Raw genomic sequence first — 13888 nt, forward strand, 5'->3', positions numbered from 1 at the left:
GTCACCTGAAATTTTTTAAAAACATATTAAAGTTTTTGTATTTGCAGCGTTAGAACGAAAAGTGTAGCAGCTTTTAGAGCCCGGTGTAAAGTCCTGATTTTGTGCCGCTCGGTGTGAAATGCATTCTGGGATACTTAGCAATATACGTCAGCGAAATTTTGGCTCACATTATCTAGTTATAGTCCGGTGCTTCTTCCAGATTTTTATCGGACAGAAACATGAATAAAAATAAGAATATCTTTCATCAAATAGCACATCACTATTATAATAACAAGGAACGAGTTAAAAAATAAATATATATATAAAAGTCATTCATGAGTTAAGTAAACCGTATAAAATGTAACTTTACTACTTATCACTATACTGATGCAGGAAAACAGCCAAGCTTCAACACACACACACACACACACACACACACACACCTCAGACCACTTACTTCATCTGGTAGAGGTTGTTGGTTCCTCTGTGGTCGATATCGTGGCAGAGGCCAGCGGTCACCATGGCCATGCTCTCCAGATCTGTGTAGTAGCGCTTCAGATCACCTGTCTGCACATACACACACACACACACACACACACACACACACACGCACACACACACACGCGCGCGTATACACAAAAAGGTATGAGAGAAGACGGTGAAGTTATTCAGTGTCTGTTAAATACATGCACAAAAACATGTACACAAACACACACACACACACACACACACACGTGTACAGAGCCCCGCATTCATGTATGTGCACACACATTCACATACATATACATACACATTCACATTAATGCACATAAACATAGATGTGTAAATGCAGGTTTGCACACATAAAGGAACATATTTCAGTCAAATGCAGAGAGATCATTACACGCACACACACACACGCACACGCACACACACACGCACACACACACACACACACACACATACACACAACCAACCACTAGTGGTTAACAGGGTTTCCCAGCAGGGGCTGTATGAACAATAATGACACTGATTCACTTTTCATGTACAGATGATTCTCTCTTTTGCTAACTCATACACATGAATGCATGCAAGCGTACACACACACACACACACACACACACACACACATACATTTATATGGGCCCAGACACACACATTGTTAAGTGTGCAATATTATTACATTTCAGGCATACATGCATAAAAATCTCATGTAAATGGACACAAGCACACACACACACACGATCACATACACACTCAAGGAAATGAAGGCGGAGCTCAGGAGGCCTCATTATAGCCAATGAAGCGTGGAGATGGAAGTGAGGGCAGCTGAGGAGAAGTGATTACAGGAAATGAGAGAGGAGGGGAAGATGGATCATTACTGAAGACAGGAGGAGGTGAGGAGAGGAGGGAGGAGAGAGGAGGAGGAGGAGGAGGAGGAGGGGACGGACCAAGAAGAACATGGAGAGAGGAGATATAGAAGATGAGGAGGAGGAGGATGGGAGGTGGGGGAGAGGGACGGAAGAATCATCTACGGGGTTTCAATCCACCTTTGTGAATTTTGAATTTGTGCCTGACAAAACCTGAAATGGAAACACTGGAACTTGGGGGGGAAAAAAATCCTAAATCCTAAATTTGAAAAACAAAAACAACAACAACAACAACAACGACACAAACATTTGTTACACTTCTATCTATCTATCTCTTTCTTCTCACCATCAGCAGAGTGAACATGGTCTGTCCGACGTTGAATCCGTGTCTCCAGTTGTGGTAGGTGATCCTCCTGTAGCCTTTACTGAGTGAATAGATAAACCGCACCAGGACCTGCAGAACACACACACACACACACACACACACACACTAGGGCTGTGAGCCAAAATACAAAACCAATTCTGAATATTGTATTACAAAAAAAAAACAAAAAAAAAACAACAACAACAGCGATTCAAACATATTTGAATATTTATTTAAATGTAACAATAATAATATAAATATTAATATGAAAACATTGTATCAAATGCATCATTAAACTGCAGCATGGCCATAATATTCTCAGGCCTGTTGTTCACGAGACGTCCACAGGGGGGAGCAAGAAGGGCAGTACGATCCAGTACGAGGTACGTCGAGAGCCTAAGTCACATTTTTTCAGCGCACATTCGTTATCGTTCACGTAAATCATTGCACATTTGAAAGTTAATTTAGGATGAACGAATGCTGAATATTTTTTAGACTAGCAAATATAAATTCATCAGCCCTAAAAGCAAAACTTGGTTAAAGGTACAATAGTAAACAGTGCTGGTGCTTTCACTTTCACTTTCACTTTTCCTATGGCTATCTGTTGGCCTGGTGCTTCATGCAGCTCTTTCAGCATTTCTTTTTTATGTGCCAACATAAGTTGTGTTGTGGAATAAAAGCATATCCTTTAACCACGATAAATGAAGCTTATAATTGAGTCTGTGTCCAGCGGGTATTGCTGTACACATCTGTTTTATGTTCTAACACCACCCTGGGGGTTAGATGGGACTTAAACGTTGTAAAATTACAGAGTATGCCTTTAAGCAGCGCAGTGTAAAGGGCTCATCCTACTGCGCTAATGCACAGTGTGTCTTTATCAGAGACGAAGCATTCGGGGGGAAACAAAGTCGAAAACTTCTACTCCCGTGATATAAAATACATGGAGGATCGCCCCAGCCACCATTTTCCATTTTCCTGGTGTCTTCACGCTGTTTTTACGTCCACAATTCAAGAGGTGAAAGGCACTATAACCAGTATGACCAGGGCTAGGTAATGAAAAACAACAACCAATTTAGTGTAGTACAATGGCCTGTACTACACTCAAACTGCCACTTCCACACAGTAGTCCAGTCATTGCAAGAGAAGCAAACTCAACTGATTTTGTATCCTCAGTTTGTCCTGAGTGAGGGGAAAAAAAGTCCCAAGGAATCCCATTGGTGGAAAGTTTTGAAAATCACCTGTATATGATCATATAATACCAAAAAAACACTGTTTTTAACACACAGGGGAAAGGGGTTCAAAATTTTACTTTCAGATATCACTATAAAAAATCACAAGTTGATTACACACACAAAGCCAATTACAAGTTCTTTGAATTATTCTGTTTACACATGCATATCACACATTATCTGATTTGATTGTTCATATTTCTATTTTGTTTTTCTATATTCCTTTTTTATAATGTTTATATTGCTTTTTGCTATTTATTATCTGTTTATACTGTTTATAATGTAAATTTTGCTTCATATCTTGCTATCCACTTTGCTGCTGTAATGCGTGAAATTTCCCCACCGTGGGACTAATAAAGGAATATCTTATCTTATCTTATCTTATATTGATATGCACTAATTGGAATAAATGCCAGAACAGATATTTAAACAGTGAATTAAAAGGTTACTATATATATAGTAACCTTTTAATTAACTGTTTAAATATCTGTTCTGGCATTTATTCCAATTAGCGCATATCAAATCAGATAATGTGTGATATGCATGTGTAAACAGAATAATTCAAAGAACTTGTAATTGACTTTTTTTCTTGTCTTTGTGTGTGTAATCAACTTGTGAATTTTTATAGTGATACCTGAAAGTAAAATTTTGAACCCCATTCACCTGTGTGTTAAAAAGGGCGTTTTTTGGTATGATATGGTCATATACAGGTGATTTTCAAAACTTTCCACCAATGGGATTCCTTGGGACTTTTTTCCCTCACTCAGGACAAACTGAGGATACAAAATCAGTTGAGTTTGGTTCTCTTGCAATTTGCCCTGGGTTGACCCCAATTTTGGCCTAAAATGACTGGACTACAGCATAAACAAAACAGTGGTGGTGCCATTCCAGTGAGATCTTAATGTGGATCAGAACGGGCGCGTGGTTTTGCACATCAGTGACACACAGAGGTGAAAATGCAACACATGCTTGTTTTTTTTTTTTTTTTTTTTTTTTTTTTTCCACAGTGACCACCTAACCACCCCCGGTGACGCCACACACACACCTCTCTGGGAATGTGGAACTTGTCCACCACTTTGAGCTCGTAGTACATCTTGATGCCGCACTTCACCAGATCGAGCTCGGTGTGCCAATAGTCGTAGAAGTGAAACTCCAAGATCTCAGACTTCTTCGAGTTCGGCAAAACCTCCGACTGTGAGACAGAGACGGACAGGGACAGGGAGCGACAGTTGCTGTTATTGTGGATGCGGGCTGTGTGTGTTACCATGGTTACCGTGTCGTACTGTAAGTGTGAGTGTGTGTATCGCTGCTGTTATTGCGGTGGTCGATATTGTCGTGGCTGTTTGTTTGTTGTCTTGTCTGTTTACCAGGATCTCTTGGAGCTCCTCCTCCTCGCACTCGTCAGGCTCCTTCCCCCATCTCTCCCTGGTGTTCTGGAGGAACACACGCACACACACGCGCACACACACGCACACACACACACACACCAAATGCATCATCAGCCCTCACCTTGAATGTAATAATTCAGTATCAATCAACTCAGTCTCTCTTTAAGGCCAAACTAACTCCCCCCCCCCCCTCTCTCTCTCTCTCTCTCTCTCTCTCTCTCTCTCTCTCTCTGACAGATCACCTCATAGAGAATCTGACAGCTTGTTTCGGCTTATAAATGATGCTCACCTACTGCTTTATATCGTCCCGTCCACCAGCTGTTTGCGGGCTGGTTTTGTCGTGTCTGGCACTAACAGTCATGGGGTCGGGGCTCCATTCCCTGTGTGGTTGATCGCCCTCTTCCTTCTCTCTCTCTCTCTCTCTCTAGTTACCAACCAGTCTGTTCTTAATCTCGTCGTGGTGACGCTAAACCTGGCTGAGCGGCAGTCACCAATCATTTGCCATTTGTCCAACCGCACACTCCAGCGGCTCATTCTCCATGATTAGTCACTCTTCCTGGCTGGGGTCTGATAATTAGTGAAATGATCTACTGAAGTAGTTAGAGTGAAGCCCAGCAGGCCCTTAACCCTCCATCAGCCACGTTTAGACATCCCTGTGGCAGAGCACCAAGCCTTTATCTCTCTCTCTTTCTCTCTCTCTTTCGCTCATACTCTGTCTCACACACACGCACTGTTTCACTGTAGTTATGAAACTGTAAATTACAGATTTCATCCTTGCCCCCCTCAGTGCTTACAGTTGCTTTCCATAATGTACAGTGTGTCCTTGTACACTGCTGACTGCCGTTCTCTCGTCTTTATGACTTTTTTTGTGAAAAAAAACTCTTTTTTTTCTCCCTTTCTCTTTATTCTGCATTTGAGGAGCTCGTTTGCAAATCACACGTCTCCAACTGTGTTCATTTCTCTAAACCATCTTTTCTCTCCAGGTAATATAATAATAATAATAAAAAAAAGATCATACAGGTAAGCTAATGCAGAGGTGATTTGACTTTCACTGTAGACTCTATGGGCTCTAGTTTCCCGGCGCAGCGCGGGGTGGCGCAGTGAGGCGAACCCCGCGCAGAGCTAGTTTCGACCGGCGAAACGGCAGAGGCGGACAGTGTCCAAGTTTCGCAGGCGGAGGTTCGCCGAGATGGGAGTGGCGGCGCAGCGAGGGGAGGTGCCGACAGATTCGGCTTGGCGCAGTGACAGTTTCGTGCCAAAAGGCTTCGCCGAGGTGCGCCAAAAGCTCGCCATCTGAAACCACGTCTACTTTCAGCGCAAGGCGGAGCGGAGCCGGCGCAGTGGAAGTTTGGCTGACTGGCGCACATCACCAAAACCTCACGATCAGCACAAACGGTGCCAATCTCCTTTGATCTGACATCAGCTGTGACGGGACAGTTGATATGGAGATATATGTATGTGCTGATTGTGATCGTAGCATTGAATAGTGTTTTTGTCAGTATTTATTGCATCGTTCATGTGTCTAACATCCCGGAAGCCTGCCTGTGAGGTTTTGGTGACGTGTCCGCACTGCTCGCCGGTCTCCGCTCCGCGCCTGTCTCCTGAGCTCCGCTCCGCCTGCGGCAATAGACCTCCATGTCAGCTGTGTAAACTTTCATTACGCCTTCACGCAGCGCATTTTAAAGGCAAGGACAGGGGCTCATTTGATTGGTTAAATGTGAATCGGCTGTGTCAAACCCACTCCACGACTTCTCTCCTCCCTTGCGCCGGTAGGAGGGACGGCGGAGTACTTGCACCACCGAGAACGGCGTGCCAAACTTGGAAAATCCGCCTGGCCACTCCCAGTTGGCGAAGCGCATCTGCGCTACGCCCCCGCCTCGCCTGGTCTGCGAAACTAGAGCCCTATGTATTTGTCTTTATTAGCTAAACAGTAAACTACAGTTTTGGCCCTTGTGACACCCTGTAGTTACGAAAAACATCCTTGTAATATTTCTTGCAATTTCTTTAGTGTTTTTCAGACACGAGGATTTGACAGATCAGTCTTATTGCTGACATAATAAGGCGATATTGCCTTTTCAGTAAAATCCAGACGTCGCAATGAGAGGTGAGGCTCTGATTTTACTAATTTAAGAGTTTTGCAATAATCTAAATAGTGTTTCTGAGGCTTGTCCACTTTACAAATAATGTAATTATGGGAAAGAGTTGGGAATATTTGCCATTTTTTGGCATCAAAATGCTGAAACCTAAAGATACAGGCTATTAGGACAGAGTGTCAGCTATCAGCTGAGTCGATCCAAAAATCTCTGTACTGTCGGGCTGCAACTAAGGAGTATTTTTATTGTCGACTAATCCAATGAGTGCTTTCTTGATTAATCGATGATTTCATTTACAGAATTTTTAAAAATTATAACAAATGCCTATCTGAGGCCTGTATGACCAGCAGCCAAGAAAGTTTTCATTTTACAGTACAGCAACATGAAGCAAGTATACCTTAGCATTTGTGAGGCTATATCCAGAAAAAGTCGGTATCTCAACTTCATAAATGACTAAAACAATTACGAAAATTCAGTTATCAGAATTAAATCATTTTCTGTAACTGGTTCAGCTCTTCTGCGCTGGTGTCGTGCTGGAAAACCCAGATCTTTCAGAATATCAATATCTTTCAAAAAGTTACCATCAGCATGTTTGGTGTGTAAAAGTTCGTGTTGTGTCAAAAGTCTGTTTTTACTGACCAGAACGTTCTGGATTTCGTCCTTGCGACACTTGACGTGGTACATCACCATGTCCTGGAAGATGTCCTTCCTGTTCTCCAGCTTGTTCATCTTATCGTAGGTGTCGGTGTTCAGCACCGACCAGCCGAGGAACTGGGTCATGGACTGGATGTGTGTGTGTATGTGTGTGTGTGTGTGTGTCCATGTATTTGGGATTGGGGAAGAGAGGGAGAGAGAATTAACATAGAATACATAAACGCAGCAGATTATTTATAGTGCCCATTCCGCCCAAACAACATAAAAATCTCCCAATTCCCAAAATCAATTCCCATCTTGTGCTTGGCACAGCGCACGCAATCCTGCATAAAGTGGAGCATAAATTATATAGAGCACATGAAGCACACCAGTCACTGCTCCAGAAACACATCCATCATTTTTACCCCACTAATATCATCAAAGTGGCGGTCTGCGTGAGATCCTCCTCTCTTCCCTTTTGGTGACGGCTGTCTTTGCACTTCACTTCCCAGAATTCACTTGTTTCATTTACACAAACGGCGCGGCTTTACTGCACTTTTTCAGGCAGTCATTACATTAGCCTCCTCCTCTCTTTGCCTTTTCACGGGGATTCAGTCTAACATTTCTCTTTTTAGACTTCTTTGGCTTTACCCACTGAGGTTTAACTTAAAGAGGCCATAAAAAAATTTGCAACATAATTTCTTGATTTGATGTATTTTTTTAGTAGTTTGTATTTTTTTTATGTAGTTTTATTTGATGTGACAGACAGTGGGGAGGGATTGCTAAAAGACGTGCTAAGATTTTATTTAAATTTTTTTAATATATGCCCACTGGTGCAGCATGGGGTCACAATTAACAATTACACTGTTTTTCCAAGAGGTCAAAGTAATTAAAGTTCATTTGATGGGACTTTAAGGAGCTCTTTGGGTTAGTTTACTCAACCTGTCCTCATCAACGCATAAATTCAGAGATTTACAACAGGAAATTTGCACATTAACAGGCCATAAAGTCAAGGTAAACTCAAGTACCAACGCATCACCTTCACACATGTGGACAACTTAAAAACAAATTCCCAGCTCAGTGGTGAATGCTCTACATGTGAATCGCCTTTTGTGATCATAACGTGTTTAAATGATTGCTCCAAAATGGAAAAGTTTTCATGAACTGGCTATAGGCTGAATCACTAATTGCGCCGTATACACGGTGAAATAGCAAAAGTGACGTTTATTCAAATTGAAATGTAGGAATGGAAATTATTACTTTAAAGCGCTTTGACTTAGAAGAACAGCTGCAGATAAAACTCGGAGCAGAGAGGCAGATAGAGAGGCTTCAGTAAAAAGCCTTGAGGCCCAGTGATAAATAATGCAGGCACTCTGAATGGCCTGGGTTTATTTATAAAGCAATGACTCAGTGTTTGTCTCACGCACACACACACACACACACACACACGCACGCACACAGACGTACACACAGCTGTGGTCACCCGCAAATACACAACTCCGCCATGCACATACCAACACACACGTACGGTGCGAACAGAAATGGAAGCACGTGCACGAGCTCATACAAAGACACGCAGACATGTGGACGGATGCCTGCACACGCGCTCGCAGGGTCACGTGCACACATGCTCGCAAACTTTCTGACACACACACACACACAGCATGTACCTCCATCAGAGTTTCGTCCATTTCATCAAAGGGTTTCCCGTCCTTCCTGTTATAGAAAGTGGCCACGCCCACAATTTCTTCCTTCTTGTTGACGATTGGCATGGAGAGGACGTTCTTTATGGTCCAGCCAGAGTTGTCCAGAGGCTCTTTCTGCACACACACACACACACACACACACACACACAGGCCGATATATAAATGACAACATAACTTCCTCTACTCTGCTGCTTCTGCGAGTACAAAATGAAGAGGGAGCAGTTTTCAGGAGATGTTAAAGGGCTTCATCATATCATTATTATACCCGCACTTTTTTCTTACATCAGTATCATCATGTCATCATTAATATCATAAAAGTGGAAGCAAATACTACACAAAATTCATTGTCACCGTTTAACTTGAGGGAAAATCTGAGCAGAATCAGTCTTACTGCCCACTTTGTCAAACGTGAACCGAGGCTACAGACGGCTGAGCTGTGCAGGTCCCACTTTTTACTGCATGCTTGTCAACTACTGCTGCGTTTAGGTTTCATCTCCAAAAAGAAATGTTTTGGGGAAGTTTTTGCTGTTTTCATGCATCAAAGCGAGCAGTAGATCTGCCGATGCAGTGTAGGAAAGCGTGTCAGCGTCACGTTGTGCATGAAAAATGCACGTCTGTATGCATGAGCGGCTTCAGGGGTATGACTATGCGTTTTTTTCTGTTTTTACGGTGCTCTATTGCTATTATAATGTCATGTAACAATCACTGTATTGATCCGTCAGTTAGAAATTTTACCGATTCAGCTGCATCATTTTAGATTCTATGAACCAAAACATTTTGGAACAATAATAATAATAATAATAATAAATACATACAATTGTGACAGCCCGACAGAATACTATGAATTGCAGCTTCCTTTCCACATTTTTGAAATTGAAATCCACTTTTGTAATTTGCAAAGTCTAAAAATTTGGATTTGAAATATGGAATTGAATCGTTGACTCAGTTTGTGGTTTACAAATTTGAATTGAATAGTTCCAGACACACACAAAAAAAATCGTTCTTAAATTGAATCAAACACCCAATTTTGGTCTCGTTCTCTCCGCCTGAGCAGCCGAATGCTGCGTGTTGTCGGAATTCCTTTTCGAAAGTCATTTTGGGAATCGCTAACTTCAAGCAGAAGCCAAAGCAGGCCAGTCGCCAGGAAAAGATGTTGGGTCTTTTACGTCTCTGCAAACCCAGGATACATTGAAATATCACATTTTCAAGGTTTGTGATAACATATTGTGAGTGAAAAACACCGCATGAGGACACTGGCAGATGGCACAGTCAGTCGGTAACATTAACCGTGACCTTTTCCCCAGGGCCGTCTCAAGGAATTTGGGGGCCCCAAGCAAAATTGACTTGGAGGCCCCCCACCTCCCCGGCGCTGACACCCCTGGACCACAGCAAAATAAAACTTACGCCCCACGCCATCCCACCCTGCCTGGCCAAAGCCTACAGGAACCACAGCAAAGACATACAGTTTAAGTTCACCCACACTTCATTACAATAAATAATTTCTGACAGTGCAAATACCGCTTTAATATGTTGCATACTGTACACATAGTAATATTTACTTTTGAACGTTTGCAAAAAAAACAAAAAAAAAACACCACCATCCCAAAACAACGAACATATAAAGATAGTGCAAATTGCATAGTAACTATAAAATCACACTCAAATGGACATTTCTCCAGTTTGTCGTTGCATTTAGTTCATAACCAGTCACTGTCTGGGGGCCCCCGGCCAGCTCGGAGCCCCAGGCAATTGCTTGGTTTGCTGGCCTTGTTGCTACGGGTCTGCTTTTCCCAACCTTAACCGCGTCGCTGGCGGCTAACGGCGCTGACGAAAGCGGCAGAAGTGGTTAAAGCAGTCGAGGTGTTAACGTGAAATTGACTCAGGCTGCAGCACATCGGCTGTAGCTCTAAATGTTCGTATGAAATGTGATTTTGGCTCCGAGACGTTGACATTTCAACGTGTTTGCTGGTTCGCAGAAATGTAAAACGGCGACATTTTATTTTGCGGGTTAGAATAAGGGGTTGGGGCACTTTGAGGGAAAGTTATGATGTCTACCAGAGTAAGACGATCCGACGGTGGATTTTTGCTTTTAAAATTCAGCACAGAACCGAATGAGACACTGAGTATAATAATGATAAATATAACAGGGGCTTTATCGGCCTCCAGGAGCCAATTTAAAATGTTATGGTAAGGAGAGAAGCGAATGGGGGGATATATTACTTATTCAGGTGGAGCTATATGGCAGGCCGTGTCTTTCTCATTGCTCCCCAGTGAGCCACTTACAGCACATTAGGGCACATTATATAGCTACATTCATTTTTTACACAATACTCCTGCATATGGCTCTACATTATTTTTCTTAACAGGCTGGGAAGGAAACGTTTACATGTGATGCCATTACTGCAGTGATGTTACCAGCAGCTGGTGATGTCATCTATTCATTTCTATATAGTAAAAGAAAAAAAAAAACTGTAATCTGATTACAAGCACTTGGGCAAAAAGGGCATGAGGCTACCTCAAAAGTGCGACACGTAAATGGATGTAAATGAAGGAATTGTAAGCTGAAAAAAATGTAAGAAAAAAATGTTTAAAGAAAAGTATAAGTTAAAAAAATAAGAATATTTTATAATTACATACTGATTTTTTTCATAACTTCACGTCATTTGTAAAGTGACCTTTATACATGATAACACTGAAAATTTGGTTTGTTTGAGGCTAAAAGCATCCGCTTTGCACCAGCTAATTTTTTTTTTTTTTCACATTTACCCCAAAGTCTCTTGTAAATTTGATTTACAAATTAAAAACACATGTAAACTTGGTTTAACTGTTAGAAAAAAATCCTGCCTTTTCAAAATACTTCCAGCCATGGAAAGCAAATCTTTCCTTCGGGATGAATAAAGTATCTATCTATCTATCTATCTATCTATCTATCTTTCAATTCCATAACTTTCCATGATTTTCATGACCGTGGGAACTGAAAACACGTTTCCTGCATATTTGTTGGGTTTGGAGCTTTTAGACCCACAATGTATTTGATTGTGATGCTGAATCTGGGCTTTCATTAATTTAATAGTAATTTAACAAGCACTGGATGTTGAAAATGAAGCTTCCTGTCTCCATGTTGTTTTGGGGATAATGTTTTTTTGTGCGTGTGTCCATCTTACCTGGAATTCAAAAGTTTCATCTTCGGCTGCGTTCATTATGTTGCAAATCTGTGGAGAAAGGGAAGCAGAGAAGAGAAGGATGAGAAGATGAAGTGATGAGATGCAAGGTAAGGCTATTTGACTTTTCATTGGGTTCAGTTTGGATTTGAGGAAAAAGGAAATCTACATCAACAAACGTCTGTCTACAATGCACATTTACAGTTGTTCAACCCCTTAAATTAAAGCTGTGAGTCTGCACTTCAATCACGTCTTGATTACTCCATTTCAAATCCACTGTGATGGTGTACGAGAGCAAAATTATGAATATTGTGACGCTGTCCAAATACTTATGGACCTAAGTGTATTCCCAGAGGACATTAAATATCAGATATGAGCCCTGAGGTGAAGAAACAAAGGTGAAGATGAAGAAGATGATGAAGACATGAATGTTGGCACTTAAAACAACAGCGAATGACCAACATTTTGGCTCTTTCAGCCGTCATATTTGCAGGATGACAAGCTGGTCTGCTCTTTTACGAGGTGAGCATGTCTTAAAACCTCCGCTATAGTCTGACAAAAAAACATCAGTGTCAATCTGACGTGTCTTTTTTCCTCAGTTACTGAAAAGTTGTCCGTATGGGCGAATTAGGCTTTCCTCTCATGTGAGGAAAAGGAGGAGAAGAGGAGGAAGATGAGAGTGGGAGAGTTGAAAAATGGGAGAAACCGGAGACAATGAAAGGAGAGGACACCGGGAGGACAGACGAGGCGTGGGAGGAGGGCGCGGAAAGACGAGTGACGAGGAGCTCGGCGCTTTTGCGTGACGCACAGTGTGATTAATTACAGCGGCCGCAGAAATTACAATTATACATCACAAGCTGCGTGCGAGGCTGTGCACATTTCATTTCCACAACGGCGTGCACACCGACAAGTGTGTAATAAGGCCTAATGGCGTTCTGCTCGTCTGGCCACCTGCAGCTCGCAATGAAGATCTTTTAAAATGAAGATATTTTAAAGCATGCTGGTCTTACATGGACTCCCTCGCCCTAAAAACGAAAGCTTTGATCTAAAACTTGGGATGAGAGAAGAATTTTGCTCTGAATTAAATATCAGGAAGGCTGAGGACACAGAAAGAAACTTAAGCGATTTAAAAAACACACATGGTGCCACATAGATAACTTCAGATGTGAAGGATGTGCACAAGGATACTGATTTTTTTGGGGGAAAACCAGTTGTATTTATCCTTTTTTTCATCCACAAGAGTGTTTTACACATATGAGAATGCAAAAACGTGTATGCCATCGTGATATGAGCATGTGCAAAGAAACTGAGGAGCGATTGCAGCAATTTGTTAGTGTTAGCTACATCTGCAAGTGTAAATACGGTTAAAAACGTCTTAATGACACCCAAAACTGCAAAGAAAACACAGCTGGAGGATGAAAACAAGGATGAGATGTTGAAATGAACAGAGAAAGGAGTCAAAAATGAATGCGATAACAAAGGAAAATTGCATCTCAAGAAAGCATTTAGCAAAAGTTGAATTTTCGGGGACCAAAAATGGACAGTGGACAGGAGGTTGAAACGAAAAGAAAAAAGTTGCATTTTCCAAAAAAAAAACAAAAAACAAAAAAAACAGAAAAGTCTCCCTGTAGACGTAGCGTTTGTCATAAATGTGCTCATGTGAGGTGTGATATGACATTTGAATTTAATCTCTTAATCAAAATTATAAACACACTTCATATTCAGAGGGTTTATTCCAGTTTTTTTATGATTGAAGTTTTTACTCTGCAGAGGAAATGAACATAAGATGAGCACAAATAAAATACACACGTTTGGTAGTTACTGATTTTTAAATTGAGGCCGACAAAATACCAACATATTCCCTGACTCGTCCTTTCAAAATTCCTTAAATTTCCAGAAATTTCACGACCTGTGGGAACCCTGCACTGCAACGTCCGGGCAGATGTGGTGTAAAATGGCACGGTCATCTTTTAGCGTGTCCCCAGC

The 13888-nt window shown here is 41.7% G+C and overlaps 1 protein-coding gene across 2 annotated transcripts in view; it reads right to left on the reverse strand.

Annotated features, from left to right (window-relative positions):
* The window catches only part of pde6a (phosphodiesterase 6A, cGMP-specific, rod, alpha), a 53226-nt gene that overhangs the window by 18045 nt on the left and 21293 nt on the right, over positions 1-13888 (reverse strand). For both annotated transcript variants that reach the window (XM_030061462.1, XM_030061461.1), the window contains exons 10-16: positions 11906-11953; positions 8706-8855; positions 7042-7185; positions 4289-4354; positions 3967-4113; positions 1675-1782; positions 437-546 (exon numbers count right to left, since the gene is read on the reverse strand). In XM_030061462.1, the coding sequence (XP_029917322.1) occupies positions 437-546; positions 1675-1782; positions 3967-4113; positions 4289-4354; positions 7042-7185; positions 8706-8855; positions 11906-11953 (773 nt within the window). The remainder of the gene's footprint in view (positions 1-436; positions 547-1674; positions 1783-3966; positions 4114-4288; positions 4355-7041; positions 7186-8705; positions 8856-11905; positions 11954-13888) is intronic.

The sequence above is a fragment of the Myripristis murdjan genome, chromosome 10 (assembly GCF_902150065.1).
Source record: "Myripristis murdjan chromosome 10, fMyrMur1.1, whole genome shotgun sequence".
In the NCBI taxonomy this organism is placed as follows: domain Eukaryota; kingdom Metazoa; phylum Chordata; class Actinopteri; order Holocentriformes; family Holocentridae; genus Myripristis; species Myripristis murdjan.